Raw genomic sequence first — 26,408 nt, 5'->3', positions numbered from 1 at the left:
AAGGAAGCCACCAACTGCCGCCCAGGATGGAGAGGGGTGCGGGGAGGGGGGGGGGGTGTGAGGCGGGGTGGGGGGGCGGAGAACTCTTTCTGTCCTGGAAACAAATGCAGAAGGAGTAGAGAAACAGCGCTACCTCGTGGTAAGATATTATTTTTTTAAAAAATGGAAGTGAGGTGGGCCAAAGGTAGGAATACCATCCATCCGTCCATATATTTTCTTCGTCGCTTATCCTCACAAGGGTCGCAGGGAGTGCTGGAGCCTATCCCAGCTGTCAACGGGCAGGAGGCGGGGTACACCCTGAACTGGTTGCCAGCCAATCGCAGGGCACATAGAGACAAACAGCCACACCTAGGGCCAATTTAGAGTGTCCAATTAATGCTGCATGTTTTTGGGGACGTAGGAGGAAACCGGAGTGCCCAGAGGAAAATCACGCAGGTACGGGGAGAACATGCAAAGTCCACACGGCAGGGCTGAGATCAAACCTGGGTCCCCAGAATTGTGACGCCAACGCTTCACCAGCTGAGCCACCGTGCCGCCCTATTTATATATTTATTTATTTTAAAAATTTTTGTTGCTGTACATTTTCAACAGTGACAAATAATTGGAGTACAACCAAAGGAAGGGATTTTTAAAAAGGGAAGATAGAACACTGGTTTGAAACAAAGGGAAGGAGGATGTAAAAATGCATGGATGAAAAGCAAGCCTGAGGGAAGGAAGGCACGGAGAGAGAAGGAGGAAATCAAGGAAAGAATAAAGGACAGATTTAAGGAAGGAAAAGATGTTAAAAGCAACGGCGGGAGGAAGGAAGGATGAATAAATACAAGGTGGGTCTGAGGGATGGAGTCAGACTGGAAGGAAGGAAAGTAGGTTAAAAGGCAAAGGGATGGAGGATGCAGGAATAAAAAGCAGGCATGAGGGGAAAAAAAAATATTGCATTGACAAAGCCAACTCACAGGTGTCAAACTTAAGGCCCGAGGGCCAGATCGGGCCCGCCACATCACGTTATGTCCCCCTGCAAAATTAAATCATGTGCGCCGATCAAGTTTAAGCAATATTGCCACCATTCCCCCCCCAATACACCTTGAAAGGAGTAGTTGAACAATTTTTAATAGTAATAATCCATGCATTGTATTTTAAATAATAATATGAGGAGATTAGGAATAAGTAGGTCATAGCGACCCGTTGAGCGAGACCATAACTACGATGTGAACCTAAATAAAAAATAAGTTTGACACCACTGCATTGTCCAGAGATTTGAATGTGAGTGCGTTTGGCATTTGTTGATGCCAATCATGTGATTGAGTAGCGACCAATCCAGGGCGAACAAACTCGGCCTCTCCCCCAAAGTCAGTTCAGGATAAGTTCCGGCTCACTAGTGACTTTGGAGAGGCCAAACACTGCCAAGAGAATTGATTCGATTTACTCGTCCTGGAAACCACCCGTCTTGTCAATTGACTGTCTCGGAGCACGGTCAAATTTGTATGCTGAAGATATCCCATCATCACTTTTGTTCTTCGACAAGTCACCGTCATCCGCTGTCAGCCCAGCTTTGTCTTTTTTGACACGCGGTAATAAAACAGATTAAAATGGGCCGCTCGGCTGACTCATCCCCGTCAATGTCTTTTTATAGAGCTCGGATGCTTTGAATATTACTTCAGCCGTCGTTTCATCCTCCTTGTCCACGGGAACACTTTACCTTTCTTTGCGACGAAACACCGGTTCTCTTTGCCCAGTATGCTAATAAATTCTCTGCCAGATGGACACTGTTGTCTCCATAACGCTGTGTTCAGAGGCAATCCTAAAATGACAACACACTTCAGCCAATCCCTGAATGACTTGCAAAGACTTTCGTTGGCTAGGCAAGGCTGTGTTGAAGAGGCTTGTCAAGTGATTCCGGGGAGCGCTCCAGATCTTTTTTTTTTTTCCTTAGAACTCCCAATTTGGATCGCTATCCCGTTTCACATTTTTTTTCCCCCCACTCACGCCAAAAACATGTTCTGTGATCACTGTGATGTAAAAATAGATGACAAAAAAAGGGGGCAATCTGTAGAATCTTGCTTTTATAAGGCCCCCGGCCCTGCACACCAAACATTATTAATCCCTTTTCTTCGCCGCTTATCCTCACGAGGGTTGCAGGGAGTGCTGGAGCCTATCCCAGCTGTCAACGGGCAGGAGGCGGTGTACACCCTGAACAGGTTGCCAGCCAATCACGGGTCACATGGAGACAAACACCCACACTCACAATCACACCTAGGGGCAATTTATAATTGGCAATTTAGAGAGTCCAACGAATGTTGCATTTTTTTCAGGATGTGGGAGGAAAGCGAAGTGCCCACCCGGAACAAACCCACGAAACCACGCGGAGAACATGCAAACTCCACACAGGCGGGTCCGCGATCGAACCCGGGACCTCAGAACTGCGAGGCCAACGCTTTCCAGCTGAGCACCGTGCCGCCCATTATTAATACAATAATGTTTATTCAAGCGGCAGAAAAGTTGTCATTTCCTGTTGTGCCATGGGGAACGGCCAACAATTGTAAGTAAAAAGAAAACACTTCTTTTTTTTTTTAAGTCTTAAAAAGCACACACAGAGACACTATATGGGGGGGTCAGGGGAGAGCCATCTTCTTCGCCGCTTATCCTCATGAGGGTCGCGGTGAGTGCTGGAGCCTATCACAGCTGTCAACCGGCAGGAGGTGGGGTACACTCTGAACTGGTTGCCAGCCAATCGCGGGCACATCGAGACAAACAGCCACCGAGGGGCAATTTAATGTCCAATTTATGTTGCATGTTTTTGGAATGTGGGAGAAAACCGGAGTGCCCGGAGGAATCCCACGCGACACGGGGAGAACATGCAAACTCCACACAGGCTGGTCCGGAATCGAACCCGGGATCTCAGAACTGTGAGGCCAACGCTTTACCAGCTAAGCCACCGTGCCGCCCTTTTGTAAATATAAAGGCCTGTAAATTAAAATTAAATAATCAAAACCACCTCCTCTCTCAGCCATATTTCACAATCAGGATAAAGACCAGAGAGGAATTTGGACATGAACACGACTAAATCCCGGCTGACCTTGCTTCTGGGCAGAACGTAGATTCTTCCATTTTCCTCTGGTTCTTGGAGGTAAGTCACATTCTCCATTAGTCATTCTTTTAATTTAGCCAAATATAGGGCTGCAACTAAAGGTTATGTTAATCAATTAATTTGTCCATTATTTTCTTGATTAATCAATCCTTTTATAGACGAAATGAACTCTTAGCTAAACATTTATTCCTCGTTAGCAATTTCCATCCACGTTTCACTAATGTCTCCCAGCGCTCGACACGATGAGACAAATGGGTCATTTTACTTTCGTCTACTTCATCTCCAATGTAGCAGTCATCTTTGCCGTTCTATTTTGGTTACAGTATTAAAATATTTAAGGCCTGTCGGTGAATTTTTATTCTTAGGCCAAGTAAATTTCCACTTAAAGGCTTTTTCCCATGCCCAAAAAATTGAAACTGGAATTTTGGGGAAAATTCATCCCCTGAAAGCCCGTTTCACTCGGCACCGTCAATATTGGTCTGTGCAGCTATCATGAGAAGACCCCGCCAAAAAAAGTCTCCAGAAGCAATATCCATAAAGATGCAGATACAGAACGATAATACGAGATGAGAGGATCGTAAATGCAATTTAACAATCTGGTCCTGGCACCGTGGAGCACTGCAGGATGCACGAGCGATTTTTGACCTTGTTAAGAGTCTCGGCGGCAGTACAGCAGGTCGTTGCGGTTCAGCGAGCTCAGAGCGCCTCTCGTGTGGATGGCGGATGCCGGCGGACGGAGCTCTCCCTCACCCTGCCAGGAGCGACTGCTACGCTGAGCGGCCCCAGAAGCTTCATCCAAACAAAAAGGAGCTGCGGGAGGAAAAAAGAATTTCACTCTAAATTCATTTTTTTTTTAACTTCACTCAAACAGTATGTGTGAGTACTCACTCCTAGAATTTGCGCGTTGTTTATTGCCCGGTGCCAAAATGTCATGTGTGCGTCGTTTCCACATTCTGAGCAGGTTTTGCTGGGTAACAAGGAGTGACAAGAGAAAGCGGACTCATTAAACATGAATTTAAATGTTATTTAATTTAATTCTGAACACAGATAATTAAGTTATTGAGAGTATTCACGCACTGGCAAGCACATTATCAGTTTATTTTTATCTCAAAAGTTTCCTTTTTTCATTTGAGTTATACAAGCTATAGCTGATAGAGGGAAAATTATTTTTTTTTATCTTGCTCAATTTAGTCTTCAATGAATCCTTCATGCGTGTTGGGAATGTTGACAAAATCCTGAATACCTGGCAAAAACAGTAACTCCACACAGCAAGGCTGAAGCTAAGATTAAAATCCAAACCTCAGAACTGTGAGGCAGCGCTGACATACGCTACTGTAAAAATCATAAATAATTGTTGAAAATAAGAACAATGCAAACATTCTTATATTTTATTGTCATCATTTTTTAAATAGAAAATAAAATATAGTCAATATACATATTTACAGGTTGGAGTGCATTCTAATACATTGTGCTATAGGAGCAGAAATGAGTGAGCAGTTTTTCCCCCCACCCTCAAAATGCTCAAACGCTCCATGTCAACATCTGTGATGCTTCCACTTGCGCGTGGCCACGGCGATGCCGGCGTCCTTCTTGTGCCAGGGGAATAGGCGGGCGATAGCGAGGGTGCCGTCGGGCCGCACCGACCCGGTCAGCACGTAGAGCTGCGAGCGTCCGGGCCGCGCCATCGCGTTGGCGCACCGTGAATTGATGAGCAGCCATTGGTGCAGCAGGTGGTTGGTGTCGTAGGGCAGCAGCGGACCCTGGCGGATGAATTCCACGCGGCCCTCCACCTCAAACTCGGGCTCGCCCGTCAGGAGGCGGCGCCGGTGCAGCTTAGCTGTCACGGCTGTGGAGGTGGGGGGAAAAAAAAAATGTCAACAATCTGATGGAATAAAGAAAGTCAACATTTGGAAACAAGTTTCACATTATTTGACAGTGGCTGTGTTCGCAATCATTCACTTCATTTCTTCTCCCTAATTACAACTGTATATATGGATTTTTATACGGCCAACTATCGTTCACCGTCAAATCAAGAACACTGTAGTTTTGTAATGACTACTCAACAAATTATATTTAAATTTTAAGCAGAATGTATTTTACAAGATGAGTATAAACAAAACACTTTCTTTCCCATCCTGTCATATGTTGGTCACTACAAAATGGCTACAGGGCACTATCTCGTGGGCACAGAGTGATCCCAACACAGCAAAGTGGAGATGCTGTGAAAATGGCTGCCAAATCTTACCAAAATCATGCTGGCAAAAAGCATCCAGGACCGTTTTCATAGCGGGTGCTTCTTCCACCGCCGGACAGTTTTGACACGCTGCTTTGGGCAAATCTGTGAATGAAATGGCCTTTTAATAATAAATCGCTTATCGGAACTGTTATTAAAACAAAAAGAGGAACTTTTCTATGCAATTGTATTTTGTTAAACAACGTGGTTCAAGATCTTAAAATACAATGGCGTAGAAGATTAAAAATTACTGATGGAAGATAAGCAGCATAGAAAACAGATAAATGTTTGAATGCAATCACATTTACATCCACATTTAACTTAAATGGAGGAGAAAGTTGGAACATTTTTATTTGTTTTCATAAAAGTGGCGACTATTGAGTCAGTGGCATTTATCTTAGCCTTCCAAGATGTCCTTTTTTTTCCCCCAGGCACAATATTTGTATGTCAGACTTCCACATGACTTAATTTTTTATTTTCGTACTAATGAAAAGAAGACGTGCAGAAAATAGAAATGTTGTGACTCAATATTTATAGCTGCTTATCCTCACATGGATTGCGGGAGTGCAACGATGGTTTTATTTACTTTAAAGGGAGCATTGGAACCAAAAATGGTGGCAATCCCAGCTATTATTGGGCAGGAGGCGGGGTGCACCCTGAACTGGCTGTCAGACAAACAGCCACACTCACAATCACACGTCGGAGCAATTTAGAGTGTCCAATTAATGCATGTTTTCTGGGACGTGGGAGGAAACCGGAGGAAAATAAATAAATATATTTAAAAATCACAAAGGTACAGGGAGAACATGCAAATTACACAGGGAAGGCCAGGATTCGAACCCAAGTCCTCAGAACTGTGAGGCGAACACTCAAACCAGTTGCTTCAGCATGCCGCTACTCAATATTTAAACTTTTTTTTTTCCCCCCTCAGTACAAATGATCTGGCACAGCCATGACATCATTGCGATGATAATTAATAGAAAATGTTCCTACCGTAGCGGACAATTTTGTTTATTTTTTAGAATAGGAATTTGTGTCGAGTCATTTGCTTTTACCTTTAGCATAATGGCTGAACTTGGCGTGCGGAGACAGGCACATGTCCTCTTCGGTGGGGAAGCGGTCACAGTCAAGGGCTTGGGGCCAAGGGTGGCCCTGGCAGGCCAGCACGGGGGCGCAGCTGTCTCTCACGGCCACGCACAAACTCCGACAGGGCTGGATGAACCTGGTGGAGGGACGGAAGCAAGTGTTGGAATGTTAAACTCCAAGGAGAGAGGACACCTGATGTGGAGAAGATCAAGAAGCTTACGTGTCGAGACAGACTGGAGCAATGAGGGAGCAGAGGAAGGCCTGAGCTTGAGGGTGGCAGCCCGTCTGCAGCAGGGGTCTCCAGTCTTCAGAGCGGGGCACGACTTCGCCCTCCAGGTTACTGTGGCCCAAGAAGTTGGGAAGGCGCATCTCTGAGTAGCCCACGTCTTTGCACACCTTCATCTGGTTGGGGATGGCCACACAGCGGGTGGATTGGCCTAGGTCAAAGGCCTCCAGCAAGGCCAGGAGAGTCACCGTGAGGTAGACGATGATGAGAGCAGCCATGTTGAGAGCAGATGACGGGAGTGTGGCCGAGGGGACCGCCGGTGGCTTTATATACAAGTGCAAAAGCCAGCCCCATCAGTCTGTCAGTCTCTTATCATGTACTTATCAAAGACGCCGAGACGATGTGTTTGGAGACAACGGGTTTTTTGTCATGGCTGCAGACAGAGAGGGAGGAGGAGGAGGAGGGAGTTGGGGGGTGTGTGTGTATATGTTTGCTGGATGTGAACGTAGGGAAGACAATGGGCAATCACAACCCAGCTTTCACCTAGCCAACTCAAGGCAGAGTGTGTGAGGCAACCCCGAGAGAAAAAAAACACGCTCGTGCTTTTTCTGTGTTGATCAATAATGATGGTTCTCCTAAAAGATTATGTCCAAATTTCTTCTTTTCCTTTCGGCTTGTCCCGTTAAGGGTTGCTACAGTGTGTCATCTTTTTCCATCTAATCCCATCTCGTGCATCCTCCTAACTAACACCCACTGTCCTCATGTCCTCCCTCACAACATCCATCAACCTTTCTTTGGTCTTCCTCTCGCTCTTTTGGCTGGCAGTTCCATCCTCAGCACCCTTCTACCAATATAGTCACTCTCTCGCCTCTGAACATGTCCAAACCATCAAAGTCTGCTCTCTTACCTTGTCTCCAAAACATCCAACTTTGGCTGTCCCTCTGATGAGCTCATTTCTAATCCTATCCAACCTCCGAGAACCTCAACAGCTTCATTTCTCCCACCTCCAGTTCTACTTCCTCTTTCTTTTTCAGTGCCACGGTCTTTGATCCATACATCATGGCCGGCCTCACCACTGTTTTATAACCATTTCTAATCCTATCCAACCTCCTCACTCCGTGCGAGAACATAAACATCTTCATTTCTGCCACTTCCAGTTCTGATTCCTGTTGTTTCTTCAGAGCCACCGTCTCTCATCCGTACCTCATGGCCAGCCTCACCACTGTTTTATAAACTTTGCCCTTCATCCTGGCGGTTACTCTTCTGTCACATCGAACACCAGACACCTTCTGCCAACTGTTCCACTCCGCTTGGACCCGTTTCTTCACTTCCTTTCCAGCATCAGGGAGGGCATCCGGTGTAAAAACTATGCCAAACAAATATGAGTGTTGATCTCAGATGTTACACTGTGACGACCCCTAACAGGAGAAGCCGAAAGAAACATACTTATATATAGTATATAAGTATTATGTCCAAATTTACCAATGGAAAAACATGAACTTTTCTAACATATATAAATGGAAAAATGTCCTCTATTGTGTACTAATTGGAAAAAAAACATGCATCTAAATGTTCTCTGGACTAATAAAAAAAACAGGCATTTTAAAAATGTACTAATGAAAAACAAACGAATCCTAAATGCACTCTAAACAAGTGGAAAACGTGTCCAAAGTGCACATTGAAGCAATGAAAAACATCGACATCCAAATTACACAACAAATGAGAAATGGGATTCTACAAATGAAGCTTCATCAATGAAAAAAAACCACCACATTCGTTTCAGGAGGGGCATACGGCCCGTGGTGGCCGAGCCTGCACCCATGGCCGGCCGGGCACAGTCCGAAAGGGTACCATGGGTCCCCCGTCCCCCAGGGAGAGGAACGTCCCCTCTCTGACCGGGAAGGAACCTGAGCCAGTATGAGTGGTCGAGAAGTTGTAACAAGGCAGTCAAGCATTTGGCTTTTATCTGCCCAACTTGGATGCTTGCTGCCTTCTTTTGGCAGCGTGTGACAGTCGCTGGATTTAACAGTTCGATGCTACTTTTAAGGCAACCATGTTTTTAGAAATGAAGTGGTTTAACATCCCATTGAAATGGAAGAGCCGTGTTAATTTAGTCCTTGTAATCCATCAACAGAATGACAAAAGAGCATTTTAGCTTTGGTTTGATGTCATCCGTCTCCACGTGTAGATGTGCGTCTCAAGCCTCCCATGCCTTTGGGCCATTTCAGACTTTCCCCTCTTGACTCAGGACTCCATCCCCAACTGGGTTGTGATTTATTCAACCTTGACTTAATTCGAGCCCTTCCGCGGTTCTTAAACATGGACCAGCCCCGCCTGCCTGCCTGCCTGCACCCGCCATTTTACAACCCTAAAGATGACTGGTTCCAGCTCGGGTAGACAAACGTGGCCCGTCGGAAGGGAATAACTGGGCAATTAGTCGCAGACCAATTTGGGAGAACAATGGCTCCACATGTTTAACATGTTCCCCCTGCCAGCAGCTCAGCAGGGTTTTGTTCTTGGCCCTAATGGCCGCCCTGTAGACACCCTGTCTGTCTGTGTCATGTGCCGCCTGGCCTTGCTGCACTTAAATGACAGCAAAGAGCATCTGTATATACTCAACGTACAGAAACTCAGGGTTAAAACACCACAAAAAGAAAAAAAAAAAAAAAAAAAAAAAAAAAAAAGATATTCCAACTCAAATATGATCATACCCCCCATAGAAATACAGTTCTTAAATATCAGGAAAACAGAACCCAGATCTGAACACAAAGTAAAATCCGTGAGGTGACAATATGCTCTCTTTACAGCGGTAAAATGAAGACATGTGATGCTAATGACATGCCTTGTGATGTGAATGAAAATTATTTTGAGTTGGAAATATATATTAAGAGCGTAAACATACACAGAATCGTCCATCCCAACTTCAACACCGGTTCCCAGTCTTACTATATAAATTCCTCCACATTTTACTTAGACCCCCACCCCATTTTAACCACATCAAAGGTGGCAGGGGGCTCTGGAAGAAAGGAATGAGGTGGTGGTCATCGTGGTGGGGGATCTCAGATAAAAGCTGTCTCCTCCCAACATATAAGAGACTCATTAACTTAACAGATTGCCACCCCCTCCCCTCCTCTTTTGCATCCTGCTGGGCTCCAGCGGGACTGACAGTGGTGACGCAGACTGTCACTCACACTCAATTGTCACATCCAGTCTCCGGGCCCTCGCAGGCAGACGCCGCCACGCAGACGACAAAAACGCACCTCTGCTCAGTGTACTTCACCGAGGTGTGGAGACATTCTTATTTTTATATACCAGAAGTGTCCAAACGTATAGAAAAATCCCAGGATCCACACCCACTCAAACACACTAAACCCATTCATCAAGCAATTACACATTGTTTATATATTTTAGCTGCTTTGAAGAAAGGTTCACAAAAACATTCTGTTAAAGGTAATAGCTTTGGAGTTTTCAGGATTCTGGAATGGTTCGTGCCCCTGTAAACCACTAGAATAGCTCAAACCCTGCACTGACCACATTTAGAACCAAAACAACCAATCTGAAAATGTTCAAATTACTTGAGGATCATTATGGATTGATTCCTCTAATCTGGACACTTGTTGAGATTAAACAATGCAACTAATTTAACAGTCGCTAAACATAGCTACTTACGACTTATTAGGGCAGACTAACGCACCTAACCCAAAGTGACTGAGCGACACAAATCTGTTCTATTTCACCCAACTCTCTACTTTTGAAAGCAGATTGAGAAATATTACCAAAACTGCAATTTTTTCATCTTCACAATATTAGTAAGGCCCATCCTATCCATTTGTGACAAGTGGCTGGGGAAAGGAAAGTCTGGGTATCCCCGCTGAAGCCACTTCCCCCACGACCCGACCCGGAAAAGCAGATAAATTAAAATCTAATACTCATCATAAGAGTCTATGATTTGAACTTTAATCACACACATGCACATTATTTTCCCATAATTAAACTTTTATTTGCAGCGTGGCGTTGTTACTCATTGGATGTAATGTGTGTGTGCTCATATGCTTCAGGTTGTACTGTTTATTATAAAAGACGACATGTTATTATAATGGCAACGTTGTGGAATCGAAGAGGATAGAACATGCTTACATGTGAGAGTCTCTAATGTTAGGAGGGGGGTCGCAGCCCAGATATGCTCCGTTAGTAAAACAATAGTGAATCAGTGCCCTGAAGCATACATCCTGGGGGAGAAATAAAATAATGGATTTACGTAGTCAAGAATAGACCTAATTGCAATGTAAAGTAATGATTCCTTTTTTTTGTCTGTGCACTCACCCTAATGAGAACGTGGGGGTTTCCAATGATGACCAGCAAGGCTTTGGAGCGCGTAATGGCCACGTTGAAGCGCTTGGGGTTGGCCAGAAAGCCCAGCGCACTTTGCAAATTGTCACTCAATGCTGATTCGTTGGAGCGTACCTATTGTACACACAAGCGCAAATTTAAAGTTGACCACCGACGACGATCTATGTAGTCTTTCGCTCTATTGCTGGAGTTTTCGGCGCACCGTTGAGAGGATGATGACTAGGAATTCTTGTCCTTGGAACTCTTCCACGGAGCCCACTTTGATGTCGGCGAGGCCTGCTTTACCCAGAAGGATGCGGATCTTCTCAGTCTGGAGTGCAGGGGTGGGGGTAATCATCAGATGGATTTACAAAGCTCGGGTCAAGTGACAACACAGATTTTTTGCTCCAAATTGGAATAATTGAGATATGCATGAAATTAGTATACAGAGTAAATCGCATGTAGTCAGATGTCTGTGGATTCTGTTCAGGCCTTTTTCCAAATGTGGATAAAAACCCAATGCAATTGAGAATGCAGCCTAAAATATAAATATCTGCATCTGGGCAACAAACAAAAACCGGCCACTAATTTTTACTACACCTAAAGCTGCTTCTTCTTTCGGCTTGTCCCATTAGGGGTTACCACAGCGTGTCATCTTTTTCCATTTAAGCCTATCTCGTGCATCCTCCTCTCTAACACCCAGTGTCCTCATGTCCTCCCTCACAAAATCCATCAAGTTTTTCTTTGGTCTTCCTCTCGCTCTTTTGACCAGAAATTCTGTGTTGTGATTGTACCAATAGCAATCAGTACCTAACAGTTCCATACATTTGCATTAATCTTTATGTACTGTTTTTAAAATCACATTTAGGTACTTATTTTCTTTACTTTTATTGGCAATACATTTCAATTTGCGGTGCCTGAATGGGTTTTCTCCGTGTACGGCAGTTTCTTCCCACTTTCCCAAAACACGCATGGTAGGTTAACTGTAGACTCTAAATAGCCCTTAGGTGTGAATGTGAGTGCAAATGGAGGTTTCTACATTCCCCGCGATTCGGTGGCAACCAGTTTAAGGTGTGCCCCGCCTTCTGCCCCAAGTTAGCAGGGATAGATTCCAGCACGCCTGCGACGATAGATGGACAGACATTTCAATGTAATCATTACTATATTACACTTTCGCCACTAAATTTGAGACCAGTTTTAAAGTTCAAACAATGATTTTGCAGTGGTTCTCAATATTAAATGTACTTTCCAAGAATAAAACTACCTCACAAACAAAACTGTAGATGCAGTCAGTGGTGAGATGTGGAGAGGTCATTGTTTACGTCTGGGTTGTCCCTGCCTGGTGTTGACTATTGTGGAGTTATTTATATGCATTTGGGCGTCTGCGCATGAGATTTGTTTATGTGTTTCGTCTGTGTAAACAGAGCCGTATTAGATATGTGTCACGTGAAATGTAAATGGAAAGACATCCAAAAGCGTCTGATATAATGGGAATTGCACATTTGACCTCCAGTGTAAATGCAGCCTTAAGTCAAAACAAAAGAAAAAGAAAAAAGTTCTTAAGGCAACCATACGATATGAAAACAAAAAAACTGATTGCAGTGTTACTTGTTTCTTGTAGGGGGAAATGATTCCAATCTGTGAGGCATCCACAGGGTTGTAAAGTTTCTTGGTCAGTTGGCAGCAGTAAAACATGACCTGCACGGCCTCTACTGGGTTGAACCACGACGGGCTGCAACCTTCCCTCATTTCTTTGCCCTGGAGGAGCGCATCCTTAACTCGGGAGGAAAAAAAAAAAAAAAAAGTGACACGCATTCAAGACTTTTCCTACTTCCTCACCCTGATGCCATGAAAAAGGAGAGGAAAACCCTTTTTAGGCAGCATTTTCCATTGTGAGAGGGACTCCACGACAGCTGTGGGGGCTTTGGCGCATAGTTCTCCATGGTAGAATAGCTTAGAGGGCAACGTGAGCAAGGCCTCATGGGAACGGTAGTTGTAGACCAGCTTTGTCACCTGGAAATTTCCACTACATCATTCAATTATACTGTGACATGAATACATTTATCCTAAAAAAAAGAATGAAGGTAAATGTACCAATTTTTCTTACATAAAATGCATGTCAGTGAAGTGTGCACCCACCAGCTTTGGATTATAGCCCCACTCATGTTTGGCATAAAGCGGATTGGCCATGAGCCTCTCCAACAGGGACAAGCCCAGGCCAAAGGCCGAGGCCATCTTGGACTTCACAATCGGCCCCAGCTGGCACGGATCTCCGGCCAACACTATCTGAGGCCGCATAGAAAAACTTTAGTTCATTGCAAGAAAATGAATATGAAATTCAGATGGGAGAAGAATGCAGAAACATTTCTTTACTTTGACTGAAAAAAACATAAAACAGGGAGACAGTTATTCTCCATTATTTTCAGGCAAATAATTCAATTCAAGGCGGCACGGTGTAGCAGCAGGAAAAAGCGCTGGCATCACGGTTCTGAGGACTCGGGTTCAATCCCACCCCTCCCAGTGTGGAGTTTGCATGTTCTCCCAGTGCATGCGTGGATTTTCTCTGGGCACTCCTGTTTCCTCCCACATCCCAAAAACATGCAACATTAATTGGACCCTCTAAATTCCCCCTAGGTGTGTTTGTGAGTGCAGCTGTTTGTCTCGATGTGCCCTGGGATTTGGCTGCCAACCAGTTCAGGGTGTACCCTGCCTCCTGCCCGTTGACAGCTGGGATAGGCTCCAGCACTTCCTGCGACCCTTGTGAGGATAAGCGCCTAAGAAAATGGATGGATGGATAATTCAATTCAGGAAGAGTTGCAAAAAAAAAAAAAAAATTTCTGATGTGGACAAAAATATTGCGATACCTGGCTAAAGGAATAGGTAAGATAATCCTTTCAAATCAGTACAGAGCAGACTGAGATCAAACAAAATGGGGCATTCTTAGAGTGGCACGACCGGCCTTAAAACACAGCAAGAAAATGTCTACGATGTCTTGGTTAGATGACAAATTCACAACCAAGTAAGATGTTTTGGTTCAATACTTTTGTCCACATAGTTTGTGTGAAAATCACCCAGTATATTACAGTACAATCTTTATTTGTAGGCCTTTTGGGCTCAGAGAACAAGAGCTGAGCAGAAGACCTCACAGCAGTAGTTCCTGACTCTAAAGACACCAACCTGCCCATCACTTTCTGATATGAAGCTAATAGGAATCATAGATTCTGGTTCTGTTGCTTGACCTGCCTCATCCAGGAACACGTGAGTAAAATGTCCAACTCTGAGGATGACAAAAAAAAAACATCCAACAGGTATTAAAGTTAAACTGAGGGACGAGGATGACTGTGGGATGAAGACTTACTGGAGTCCTAGATTGTAGAACAGGCCCACGCTGGAGCAGGTGGTGACCACTATGCGGTGGAAAGAGGCTTGAATGAGGTCTTCGCCGGCTTTCGAGTACGGCCAAAGCACCTCGGGGATGCACTGTGGACGTCAGAAATATTACAACACTGCGTTAATTATAAGTCGATAATTGCTGCTCTTCATACCATCTCCTGTCTGTAAGAAGCGTTGACACGGGCCATGCTTGCAGTGTCCACGAGGCCGCTGTCGTGCAGGCGGATGCAGATGAGGTCGGCCGCGCTGTTGGAGGGCGTGCACACAAGGACGCGGCTGCTAGGAAGGAAGTGGTACACCTGCAAGTGGAAGAATTTCAGTAGTCATTTTTGAGGTCTTTGTTTCAGGAAAAAAAAAAAAAAAAACACGGTGTGACGATCTGAGCCCTCCTGGTGCTGAAAAGTATTTGTGATTAAAGCACATGCATGTATATTTTGTAAACTTCCAGCAAGTCTGAAACATCCCCATCCATGCTTCAACATGTGCCACTCAAGAACTTGTCGCCAAGTGTGCATGTTTGCGATGGACGTCTCAAAGACGAACACAGCGAACGCAGATATATATGTATATCTTTTTATCAACTTTTGTTTTAAGGTTAGGTTAGGGTTGGGTTATAATGTATGTTAGCTCCCTCTAAGTAGAAGAAGGGGAACTATGAGACCAGGAGATTTCCCAGTAAGCGTCTGCTCCGTACCCAGAGTTCCCCTGTTAGTTACGTATGCAGATTTATTACAAGGAGACTTTTCAGCACGGGGGAGTGCTCAGACAGTCACAACGGAATGATACCCGACTCTATATTTGTCGTGGGATCTTGCGATAATTTCTGAAGAACAAAAACCAAACAAAAAACTGTTCTCTGTCATTAGCTGGTGACCTGTTTCAGGCGTACCCCGCCTCTGGCCCATTGTCTGCTGAGATGGGCGCCAGCTCACCCGCGACGATAAGTGGTGGAGAAAAATGGATTGTTGTGTTCATTGTTTTATTTGTTCTATTTTGAAATCTGTTCATGAAATATAGGAATATATCAATAGAATGGTCTTCCCGCTTTCTCGCACTCCTGTTTCCCCCTTCCCTCAGATTAAGAGTCTGGGTGTGATCATTAATAGAAAACACTCCTTCCAAGCACAAGATTTTATTTTTTATGTTCCAACTCTGTCTGTTAAATTTCACCTCACAATAAAATTATAGACCATTCTTATTTTTGTCAGTGGGTAAACTTACAAAATCACTGCGGGATCAAATGTTTTACTCCATTGTGGCAAATATGTAATGGCATCTGTTTTTACACTCACTTGTAGTATGACCTCAATGAGGGTGATGGTCTTCCCAGTGCCAGGGGGTCCAAATAGCACGTAAGGGGTGGGCCGACACTCTCCAGCCAGGATTCTCTTCACTGCCTCCTTCTGAGCAGGGTTCAGGTCACGGTTGAAGAAATGGCCCGGGCTGGCAGTAGGCTTTAGTGGCACACTGCCATCTTGAAATAAACAAACATATTCTTGAGAGCAAGGCGCAAACACTGCCCGGGGAGGTCAAGCGTCAACACGTGCGTGTACCTTTAGTTTGTGTGGCTTTTGACTCCATGTCGACTGAATTGTTTGGTGTCTGGTCAATGCACTGTGAATACATACAGAAGGGGGTCCTTTGTTTCTGACAGTATGATGCTCACACTTTCAAAGTTAAGAATGGCATGCAAAGAACTCCTTTATGCAGCGTAGCAGGAGAGGAATACCTCGCACAGTTCTGCTGTACTCTTACTGCTTTACATTTGCTAGTTAAATATTCATGACATCGAATGGATTTTGTTAACAGGAAAAGCCGAAAGGAAAAGATAACCTTACAACAGTACCAGTGTAAATAATGCATCCCGACTTACAATTTTTTTTTAGGTAACATCCCCACAAGAGTCGGGGACAGGACCTGTGTGTACAAACATACATACAGTGGTACCTTGAGATACGAGTTTTATTCATCCTGTGACTGAGCTCTTATCTCAGGTTGTTCTTATGTCAAAGCGGATTTTCCCATTGAAATTAATGTAAATGCTATTAATCTGTTCAAGACCCCAAAATGCCACCCCATTTTTTTTTTATTTTCCACATCTTTAAATGAGTGTATTTCAAATGTCAAATATTGTATTGAATAAAAACAAAAAAATGGAACAAAAGGAACTGCTTTTATAAAGTGTACTTACCTTGGAGATGAGACTACTTTTGGTGGAGGTTGAGGGTGTAGAAGGAATATGGAGGATGTTTGCGGAAAGATGGTTTCTCAGTTACATTCAGTCTCTTTACACTATCTCTGAACTTAATTACAATTTTGTTTTCCTTTCACTTTGCTTAACTTGTTTTGTATCATTTCACTTAGCTACTTAGCGCTTAACTTGTTACTTTACACTTAATGAACTTAATTACTACTGTAATTTTTTTTCAGTTTTGCTAAATTATTTTTGGATCTTTTCTGCTGCACAACTTTGGCCTTTTTTGCAGCGCATTCTTGTGTCAACAGTTGGCCATAAAAAAAAAAAAAAAAAAAAAAAAAAAAAAAACTGTCCAAGGACGTTTGTTTGTGCCTCGTTTTGACTCTTTCTGAAATGTGTAAAACACGTCATTACATAGCTTGACCAGTTGCAACATTTTCTGGATGTTTTTTTTAACAACAAAGTCCGAAACTTTCTCCCACATCAACACTTTCATTATCTCAGTGGTAAAGATAATCTCCTCCTGTCTTATTGTCAGAACTTTCACTCCACACATCTTATGCTGCTGCATCTGTCGCTCCTGTAATTCCTCCTTCGTCAGCGCCTCCTCAGCTCCGTAGCTTCAAAATAATTTTCATGCCCTTGCCAAAGGGTTGAATATAAAGCAACTAAAACCCAGTTTGACTCCTTTTCCACATTGGCCTTTACCAAGGGGATTTAAATATCAATGTAGAACGGTCAAAACTCTTTGCCAAGTCACTCACTTGTACACCCTGTTTGTGTTTTTATTTCCCATCCATCTGCATCATCCTTTTCTTCATCTTCTCACTGCTTTCCTTAGCAGTTGCTTTGTTGGGCCAGATGGTTGAAAATTTACTTGTACTAAATGCAAAATAACAAAACAAGACCACACCTGCACAGAAATGGTACCGAGCCGAGGTGTACAAACGGAAATACCTAGTGAAGCTCAAAAAAGATGAGCGGAACCCCTGCGTTTCAGTATCTTAACGATCCCGGCGCCATCTACCGACAGTCGTTCAACGTCAAATCCTGGCTCGCAAGAAAAAGCAAAAAAAAAAAAAGTTACGGCAGCAGTCATATCTCGAAAAACTCGTATGACAAGGTACCAAACACACACACACACACACACACACACACACACCACACACACACACATTACCTCATTTCCATCCTGTATTTTGTTTTGGTCATCTTCTAACCACTTCACTGTCCACAGAGGGGTCTGTGTAGTAAGTATGGAGGGGAAGAAAACTACACAGAAATGGGGAGAAACAAGGTTGATTCTCAGTGAAACAATTGGGTCAAATGTCCAGGTTATATGGTCCAGCTCACCCATGACCCTAATGAGGACAAGTGCTATAGAAAATTGATGGAAAGATAATACACTGTAAAAATTGCTGCTTGAAGTTCAAGTTTTTGGCAAAACCCAGGACATTTTTTTTCTCTGAAGTAGTATTTTCAAAAAGTTTGGAGGGTCTGAGATTAAATAGCATCACCTAGTCTCAGATTTTCTCCTTTCACAAAAGTGAAACCCTAAATATTTAAACACTTAGCTAAAAGGAATACAAGGCACTGTAATAAGAGCAGATTTGCACTTACTCTCTATGAAAGATTTTATCTGTTCAACTGCGTGGTGACAGCGCCTCATGGTTAACCTGGTGAATGGAAAGCAGAGTAAAGTCAGATTGCAAGAGAAAATATACATTGTGTAAACTTACACACCTGTTGTAAGAGAACTCCACATCAAGAGGCTCGCCAAGGTAGCTGCGATGAAACTCTGCGTTGACTTTCAGACTCACATCCTCATCGTTGATCTAGCATTGTACAAATGTATTTACAATCTTTGTTTTTTTTTTTTTTCAACACCTTGATACCTTGACTGCATTTTTTTCTATGACCAAGCTTGTTGGATATCAAGTCAATTAGCCCGACTGAATGAGTTGTCGTCTGTTCCTGCCAACATTTAAAAAATTACAATTTTTGTTACTTTATAACAAAGAAAAATAGCAATGCATTGTTTAACCAAACTGTATTCATGTGTTGATGTGTTCAAGGGCTGTGGCCTAATGAGTGAGATCAAGAGTTGGAGGCAGTCGGGTTGGATGGGTAACTCAGTCCGAGTTTCTCATCCTTGCTCCTTGCAAGTGTTTTCATTTTGTATGCTGTGTTTTTCTCATAACTGTCATCATTCAATAAATGATTGAAAGCACCTAGAAGAATGTGGCTCTCTTAAAAGCGGCATATTTGAAGCGCACTTGTAACTCAAATTCTGGGTTGCAACACAAAGCAAAAAAAAAAAAAAACACGCATCAGCTTATTAGTTAAAACAAAAACAAAAAACTGAAATCAAGGTACCACTGTAGGAATTTACCTCAGCTACACAGCTAATATACTCCATCATCATACTGTCACTCTGTAGGCTCTTCAATACAACTCTGTCACCTGTAATGCAACGAAAGCAGAATCAGAATCAGATTTAATAGCCAAATATGTAACTGCACACAAGGAATTTGTCTCCGGCAGTCGGTGACTCAAGACACAAACATGATCTTCTGCAGTAAGGTTTAGACTGACAACTGGCCTATATTGAGTTTGGGCCACCCCTCAGCCAGGCCAAGGACCTCCAGGTGAAGGTAGGCAGCCCCTTTCCTGAGACGCGCTCCTTGGATGGTGAGCTGTCGTAGTTCGTCCTCGCCATGAAGCTCCTCCATCCATAGCAGGGTAGAGAAACGGGCCTGTGCGTTGGAGGCTGACAGCACCTGGTGAAAAGTCACAGATAAGCTTTGCACCATAAAGGTTTTTGGGGATGATCACCGAGTTAAAAAAAAAAAAAAAAAAGATAAACGATCAATCCGATCTCAAGATGGAGCAATATGTTCGTCAAATGACATTAAAGATGATCAGCATAAAATGCTAAATATCAGCCAATACCAATCGGCGCGATCAGATCGGTGTAAAGTCTACTTACGGTCAGAGTAAAAACCCAGTACAGGTAAATATTTACAATGTAATGGAAACTCTAACTGTCGGCACGGTGTTGCAGCTCTGAGGACCGGGGTTCAAATCCCGGCACTGCCTGTATAGAGTTTGCATGTTCTCCCCCGTGCCTGCGTGGGTTTTCTCCAGGCACTCCGGTTTCCTCCCACATTCCAAAATCATGCATTCATTGGAGACTCTAAAATGCCCCAAGGTGTGATTGTGAGTGCGACTGATGTCTGTCTCCATGTGCCCTGCGATTGGCTGGCAAAAAGGTAGTAGGTGCACCCTGCCTGCTGTCCGATGACAGCTGGGTTAGCTGCGGCACTCCCGCGACCCTCGTAAGGATAAGCGGCTCAGAAAATGGTTGGGTAGAGGTGGATGGAACTCTAACCTCTCCTAAGCAGGGCTGGACCACCAATATGTCCTTCTGTCCAGCCACACAGTCTCTTACAGGCTGCGGCACCAGATAGTGAGGCAGAAAGAACGGCATCAGCCGGTTCGGAAATCTAGAGGAAGGAAAGTTGATCGCATTGTTTTTCAATAGCGTCAAACCAGCGGACAACAATAATCACTAAGTCGATGCTTCATTTTAGTTGAGGTTCCATACCGTTTAGGGGTGGAAAGGTGAGCAGTTAGGGTGATCACGTGGGAAGGCGCCGCTGGGATGGGCTTGGCAACAGCGGGACTGTAGGGCACACAAGGCTGCAGCAGAGCCTCATCCTTGCTGCACACCGTCACTTCGAGGCGCCTCCCGATGTCAAATGAGGAGAAGTGCAGTAACAGCAGCTCAGCACAGCTTCCCAGGGTCCTAAATACATCCCCCCATGTAACACATCTAAGACACGCAAGTCAGCTCTTTTTATGCAACAAGGCAACATGCCTGGACTGAGGACTGAAGTGAAGCCAACATCGTTTAAGGTATTCATCTTCAAGCACCTCCATTTAAAAAAAGAAAAACCAAAACTTACTTTGCTTTACACCCGACTACAACAGAGAGTCGCTCTCCTGGAGGAAGAGACTCCTCTCTTACTTCTCTCCTCACAGAGAAAGGGGGCTTTGTCTCCTTGCCATCTGCTTCTTCATTTTGACTTCCTCGTTCTTCTGCAAGACCAGGGCCAGAATTGCATCCGGGTTTTTGATTCAGTCCTACCTTGCGTGGACTCAGAAAGAACTGTTGTTCCGAGTCCCAGCCAGCAAACTCGCAGCACTTAAGATGATGAGTCTCTGAGCCTTTGTTCCTATTTGGGAAACAGGAAGAGGATTTAAAGTCACTGGATTCCCTCAGGTAGAACTCAAACCATGCCTCTCTCATGCTGTAAACGCTGGCACTTATTTTATAGTTCTGAACTTACAAATGTCTGCAGAAAAACAAAATCCATCCCAAACAGACTCTTATTTTTCTTGCGGCTTGTGCCGTTAGGTGTTCCCACAGCGTGTCATCTTTATACATCTAAGGCTATCTCGTGCATCCAGCTCCATCCTCAGCACCGTTCTACCAATAAACTCACTCTCTCGCCTCTGAACATGTCCAAACCATCTAAGGCTCAAACCTTGTCTCGAAAACATCCAACTTTGACTGTCCCTTTAATGAGCTCATTTCTAATCCCATCCAACCTGTTCACAACAAACAAGAACCTCAGCATCTTCATTTCTGCCACCTCCAGTTCTGCTTCCTGTTGTTTCTTCAGTGCCACCGTCTCTAATCCGTACATGATGTCCGGCCTCACCACTTTTTTATGAACTTTGCCCTTCATCCTAGCGGATACTCTTCTGTCACATAGCACACCAGACACCTTCCGCCAGCTGTTACATCCCGCTTGTACCCGATTCTTTACTTCCTTTCCACACTCACCATAGCTCTGTATTGTTGACCCCAAGTATTTGAAGTCGTCCACCCTCGTTATCTCTCCTCCCTGGGGCCTCACTCTTCCCCATTTCCTCTCCTTTCCAGTGCGTACCTCCATCTTTCTAATTGTTCCTCCACCTACTCCCTGCTTTCACTGCAGATCACAATATCATCTGCGAACATCACGGTCCAAGGGGATTCCAGTCCAACCTCGTCTGTCAGCCTATCCATTACTACCGCAAACAGGAAGGGGCTCAGCGCGGAACCCTGATGCAGTCCCACCTCCACCTTAAATTCTTCTGACACACCTACAGCACATCTCACCGCTGTTCTGCTGCCCTCATACATGTCCTGTGCCATCCTAAACAGCCTTGTTTTCTAATGACATATTGGGTTTTCAGACAGATTTTGGCCTGCAGTTAGGTTAAAAAAAATGTATATGAGCCTGCTAACAAGGGGTGGACTGGGACAAAATTCACCCCTGGTATTTTCTGCGAAGACCCACCTACTACATTATGAGCAGACACCATCCACCCTGAACTGGTTCCCAGCCACACAGACATAACCATCCACACATATTTACAGCTACAGCTACAGCAATACGAACATCAATTCCCAGCCTCATTCGCTCACTTACTGTATCCAGAGCACCAGCTTCCTCTGTTCTCCCACTTTCAAATCTTCAAACTGGCCATAGAAAGTTACATCCAACCCTCCTTTATTTTCCAGTAAGGTCTCCAGTTCAGCTGAAGGCGTGTGTGTCAGCGTGGGTTCCCAACTGCAATAAAATCACAACGTGCATTCCATCATTTAAATCAAAAGCTTTCGGACACAATAACAGGACACTTCTACAATCACTGCTCTGCTTTATGCAATTAACCATTAGATTTGTGCTTTGGGGGCAGATTGATTCCACAGAAAGGAGGAGCCACGGCCAGTTCATACCTCTGCATATTTGGCGCCATGCACAGGGCCCTCCAGCGGTAGATGGACTGTTTGCTCTCCATCATCACCAAGTTGACAACATGGCCCACTGAGGGCTTGTAGTAGGCAGGCAGCAGCAGAGAGTCCAGGCAGAAGAATACTCTGTGCTCCACCACTCCGGTGTTATTGTACATGCTGGTCACACACACCTACACACAGGGGAAGGAAGAATCTAATACAAAGACTGACAAGGGGTGATTAATGCGATACTATCAAGGTGGGAGCTACCTCATTAAGACGGCAATAGCGCAACGGTGTTACAGATTGAGCCTGGCTCGCCCACTGGTTGGGATTGATAAAGTATTTTGCTTGGACCCAGTCTCCTGTCATGGGCTTGTAACCTGAACATTTGTGCGCCTTGTAACTTTGAAGAAGACTCGAAACAACTTTTTAAAGCGACTCGTGCAAATGACACAAAGTTTTGTGCAGGGCGATACAAATTCATCTTTGACAACGAAAGTACCTTCACATAGACTGCTGTGTAAGAAGTAAGTGTTCTGGTTGATGTAGCCGTGCTCGCCGTCAAATGACGTGATGTTGCCGATCAGAGGTCGCAGCTGAGCACAATCGTCCTCCAAAGATGTCCCCCCTTCGGCCTCCCAAGCATTAGAACTCTTCAGTACCTACAACAGATGAAGCATAATGTAAAAAGGTCGCTCCAACGCAAATGTGAATTGACAAGCGATCCTAAAGTAGAGCCAAACTTTTTGGGAATTCATCTATCCATTTTCTGAGCTGCTTATTCTCACAAGGTTTGTGGGAGTGCTGGAGCCTATCCCAGCTATCATCGGGCAGGTGGCAGGGTACACCCTGAACAGGTTCCCAGCCAATCGCAGGGCATATTTTGGAAATCAGAAAAGCTGAATTCGTCACCGTGTCTGGACAACTGGTTTATGAAAGGTCTGTTAGTACAGCACCAAATTAGCCTGATTTGCATCAAACTTAGAGTGTTCCATCGACCAACACTATTGCAGCAATAAAATCATAAGTGAATTTTTGTCAGCAGGCCCACGGGAAATTTCAACACAGGATATGTGCTTTTTGCAACAGCTGTAAAACGGGAATTTTTCCATTTATTAAAAAGGAAAACATGGGCGGCATGGTGGCTCAGCTGGAAAGCGTTGGCATCACAGTTCTGAGGACCTACGTTCAATCCCGGGCCCGCCTGTGTGGAGTTTGCATGTTCTCCCCGTGCCTGCGTGGGTTTTCTCCGGGCAGTCCGGTTCCTCCCAAATCCCAAAAACATGCAACATTAATTGGACACTCTAAATTACCCCGAGGTGTGATTGTGAGTGCGGTTGTTTGTATATGCCGTGCGATTGGCTGGCAACCAGCTCATGGTGTACCCCGCCACCTGCCCGTTGGCAGCTGGGATAGAATCCAGCACTTCCCGTGAACCTTGTGAGGATAAGCGGCTAAGGAAATGGATGGGTGGATTTAAAAAAAAAACAACTTTGAAAATAACACTGTATTGACACATTCAGGCACAGGTGTCAAACTCAAGGACTGGGGGCCAGATGCGGCCTGCCTCTTGATTTTATGTGGCCCGCGAAGGCAAATCATGTGTACCAACTCCCATGATTTTTATTCAAATCTGGACCAAAATTTCAAATTGCCATATCATAAATAACAGCATTGAGCTATTGCAAGCATTTTTGTGTTAGGAAATATCAACAATAGTTGAAAAACACATTACCCTTGAGTTCTGATTCCAAAACTAATTGATAAAGCTAATGTGTAAATATGATGGGTCACTTAAAGATTTTCACAGTTTCAGTCATAATGGCCCTCTGACAGAAACCATAACTACAATGTGGCCCGCAAAAGAAATGAGTTTGACACCCCTGCATTAAGGGGACAAAGTCCAAGGCTGATTTTACACCACATGGTTGGAGTGACAATTGAAATTACAGACATGAAAATGACATAAGAGACAAAGAAGTCCAACCATACAACAATACAAGACTGCTCAATTAGGAAACCACCTTGCCCCCCCTCCCATATTTTACAGTTATCAAAACGTATATCTAAGATAATTGACGGTAATATTTCCTTTTGATTTTGTAATTCAGTACATTTTTGAGTTTGTAATTTCAGTTTTGTTTAAGAAAAGGAGTTGAGTCGTTACTCTTACCACAGTATTGTTTCGACAAGTGGCTATAAGTCTATTTAAATGAGAGCATTTCAGCATTTTTTTTTTTTTGCAAAACAACTCAACTAACTCCACAGTGCACGTTCACGTCATTGCGGCTCACCCTGAGGGCTCTCCACCCGCCATGGGCACCATCGCCCACAGCAATGACATTCACCACGTCCCCAACTTTGAGAGGAACCCCACCCAGCACCACGCCACTAGTGAAGTAGACGGCATCGTCGATGAGGCCGTGGTCCAGGCCCAGCTGAGTCACCACCCCGTCGAGGATGTGGCGGATGATCTCCGGTTCTGCACAATCAAGCGATTAAAACAAACGATTGAAATGGACAACGGATTTTTGCTAAAATCGTGTCAAGTCGCTGGAGTGTTCGGCCAAATTACCCGCAGCGCCGCCATTAGCTTCCGCCTGTACTTTACTCCACAGCGGGGAAATCATCTTGGACAGCACGCACTTCACGGCTGAAAGCATATCGCCTAAACTCGCCCCAAGTGACGGGAAACTGTTGAGGGAGTTAGTAATGTTCAAAACTAAAAAAAAAAAATAAAAATAAAATGAAAATGCTTAATACGATAACTGTCCCACCGAAGTTTCCCCGCGTTGGCTCAGGTATATGCTAATTTGGCACCTGTCGTTCCAAACATTACGTTAGCTAAACGTTCAAATGAATAAATTCTCAAACTGATATTATCTGTTAGCTATATACCTTCATTGCGGTGCACATAATGATTAAATATTTTTAAAGTACACACACTTACCTACCTAAATGGCTATTGTACCTTTTAATGGGGTTTTGTTCGCTTGATTGAGGGGGGGAAAAAAAGTTCGACAAAGTGGAGGGGAGGTCCTATTTTGGCTGCCTGAGTTGCCTGCGTGCTGGCTTTATCTTTACATTCCTGTCAAATTTACGACATTATAAATCTGCAATATACCACCACAAGATACAGACTATGTCATGGCAAAATTCGCTGGGTTTTAACATTTTATAGCCAGTTGGCAGGAACACGTGACACGCGAATAAATGGCTTTATTTCAGGCAGGATTCAATCTGTCTTTTTTTTTTTTTAATCACACCAAAATATTTAGTTCTTCTAGCACAGCCCCCTAGTGGTTAGTACGGCTGCCTCACAGTTCCGAGGTTGGGGGTTTGAGACTCACCCCGTCCTTCCTGTGTGAAATTTGCATGTTCCCTCCATGCCCGTGTGGGCAGTACAGCTTCCTCAAAAAAAAAAGTTAAATCCATCTTCCATTTTAATATTCAAGGGCAACTGGTTGATGACCGGACCAAGGAAGAAGGTATTCGATTTTCTGCACAAATGCTACGGACACAATCTTATTTCCATTATTAGAGTCGTCGTGGAAAGTGTGTTTGTCAAGTGGTTAGTCCGTGTGCCTCACAGTTGAGAGGTTCTTGGTTCGAGTCTCCATTCTCGCCTTCCCATGTGGAGTTTACGTTCTAAAAATATTTTCAGATGGGAGTTATTTGCAGATAAGACCTTTTCACATTTGACGTGGAAAAATCTGACCTAAAACCTTGGGGATGAGTCTTAAAAAAATGTTTTCTATATAAGATGTTGTATATTTAAACAAATATGGATATTTATAGATTAGATGTAATTTTACAAGAATAATTTATATACAGTATTAACATACAAATTTGAAAAATTTTATTTTTAAAGTTGTACGTTTATGGTGCAAAGATTTTAATCTCAAATCATCTAAATAATGATCATCTCAATTCTTTATTTTCAAGAAAAGTTATATTTTTAAGTTAACCCTTTCCGGGCAGGGGTTGCAAATTTGCAACAGGTTTAATATAATCGAAAATTTAATATAATAATAAGTCCAAAGTATCATTTTCTGAAAGTATCAAATT

General features: G+C 43.9%; 2 protein-coding genes and 1 long non-coding RNA gene across 11 annotated transcripts in view; 1 reads left to right on the top strand and 2 right to left on the bottom strand.

Moving 5' to 3' along the window:
- LOC133502329 (uncharacterized) overlaps positions 1-2,484 on the top strand; it is a 39,358-nt gene extending 36,874 nt beyond the window's left edge. Inside the window, exon 3 of the long non-coding RNA XR_009795444.1 lies at positions 2,310-2,484. This is a non-coding gene — a long non-coding RNA (uncharacterized LOC133502329). The remainder of the gene's footprint in view (positions 1-2,309) is intronic.
- Positions 63-9,270, bottom strand: szl (sizzled). Of its 3 annotated transcripts, XR_009795442.1 has the most exons (7): positions 6,625-9,270; positions 6,374-6,540; positions 5,331-5,423; positions 4,596-4,931; positions 3,974-4,052; positions 3,731-3,895; positions 63-94 (listed from the first exon to the last, which is right to left on the bottom strand). XR_009795442.1 is itself a non-coding variant. In XM_061822999.1 (4 exons), exons 1-4 carry the CDS (start codon positions 6,906-6,908, stop codon positions 4,621-4,623), a joined length of 855 nt encoding a protein of 284 aa, XP_061678983.1. In that variant the 5' UTR covers positions 6,909-9,270; the 3' UTR covers positions 4,384-4,620. The 3 variants fall into 3 exon arrangements, 1 of the variants encoding a protein (XP_061678983.1); XR_009795441.1 differs by lacking the exon at positions 63-94 and having other exon boundaries at positions 3,361-3,895; XM_061822999.1 differs by lacking the exons at positions 63-94; positions 3,731-3,895; positions 3,974-4,052 and having other exon boundaries at positions 4,384-4,931.
- A 1,338-nt stretch (positions 9,271-10,608) lies between these two features.
- On the bottom strand, positions 10,609-25,537 carry mov10l1 (Mov10 like RNA helicase 1). Of its 7 annotated transcripts, none has more exons than XM_061823303.1 (26): positions 25,295-25,537; positions 24,916-25,034; positions 24,635-24,822; positions 22,843-23,002; positions 22,608-22,720; positions 22,341-22,528; positions 22,033-22,173; positions 20,518-20,787; positions 20,157-20,357; positions 19,941-20,055; positions 19,152-19,329; positions 18,942-19,012; positions 18,293-18,384; positions 18,170-18,225; positions 17,730-17,821; positions 15,906-15,966; positions 15,645-15,826; positions 14,505-14,651; positions 14,318-14,439; positions 14,199-14,236; positions 13,099-13,241; positions 12,799-12,972; positions 12,568-12,717; positions 11,183-11,290; positions 10,954-11,094; positions 10,609-10,859 (listed from the first exon to the last, which is right to left on the bottom strand). In XM_061823303.1, exons 2-26 carry the CDS (start codon positions 25,001-25,003, stop codon positions 10,764-10,766), a joined length of 3,315 nt encoding a protein of 1,104 aa, XP_061679287.1. In that variant the 5' UTR covers positions 25,004-25,034; positions 25,295-25,537; the 3' UTR covers positions 10,609-10,763. The 7 variants fall into 7 exon arrangements, with proteins under 7 accessions (XP_061679287.1, XP_061679282.1, XP_061679285.1 ...); XM_061823298.1 differs by having other exon boundaries at positions 13,099-13,245; positions 14,137-14,236; positions 25,291-25,535; XM_061823301.1 differs by having other exon boundaries at positions 13,099-13,245; positions 14,137-14,236; positions 24,916-25,062; positions 25,295-25,535.
- Between the last annotated feature and the right edge of the window lie 871 nt (positions 25,538-26,408).

Source organism: Syngnathoides biaculeatus, chromosome 6 (assembly GCF_019802595.1).
Source record: "Syngnathoides biaculeatus isolate LvHL_M chromosome 6, ASM1980259v1, whole genome shotgun sequence".
Classification (NCBI taxonomy): Eukaryota; Metazoa; Chordata; class Actinopteri; order Syngnathiformes; family Syngnathidae; genus Syngnathoides; species Syngnathoides biaculeatus.
This window is presented reverse-complemented; position numbering and strand designations above follow the sequence as displayed.

What these genes read in the sequence shown, in the direction of transcription:
- szl (XM_061822999.1), bottom strand. Translation starts at nt 6,908, where the DNA reads ATGGCTGCTCTCATCATCGTCTACCTCACGGTGACTCTCCTGGCCTTG. An exon ending in GCTCCAGTCTGTCTCGACAC is followed by an intron (nt 6,541 to 6,624) that starts GTAAGCTTCTTG and finishes TCCCTCCACCAG; the next exon opens with GTTCATCCAGCCCTGTCGGA. An exon ending in GTTCAGCCATTATGCTAAAG is followed by an intron (nt 5,424 to 6,373) that starts GTAAAAGCAAAT and finishes TTTCATTCACAG; the next exon opens with ATTTGCCCAAAGCAGCGTGT.
- mov10l1 (XM_061823298.1), bottom strand. Translation starts at nt 25,003, where the DNA reads ATGCTTTCAGCCGTGAAGTGCGTGCTGTCCAAGATGATTTCCCCGCTG. An exon ending in GATAAAATCTTTCATAGAGA is followed by an intron (nt 17,822 to 18,169) that starts GTAAGTGCAAAT and finishes ATTTCTGTGTAG; the next exon opens with TTTTCTTCCCCTCCATACTT. An exon ending in TTCTACAATCTAGGACTCCA is followed by an intron (nt 14,237 to 14,317) that starts GTAAGTCTTCAT and finishes TGTCATCCTCAG; the next exon opens with AGTTGGACATTTTACTCACG.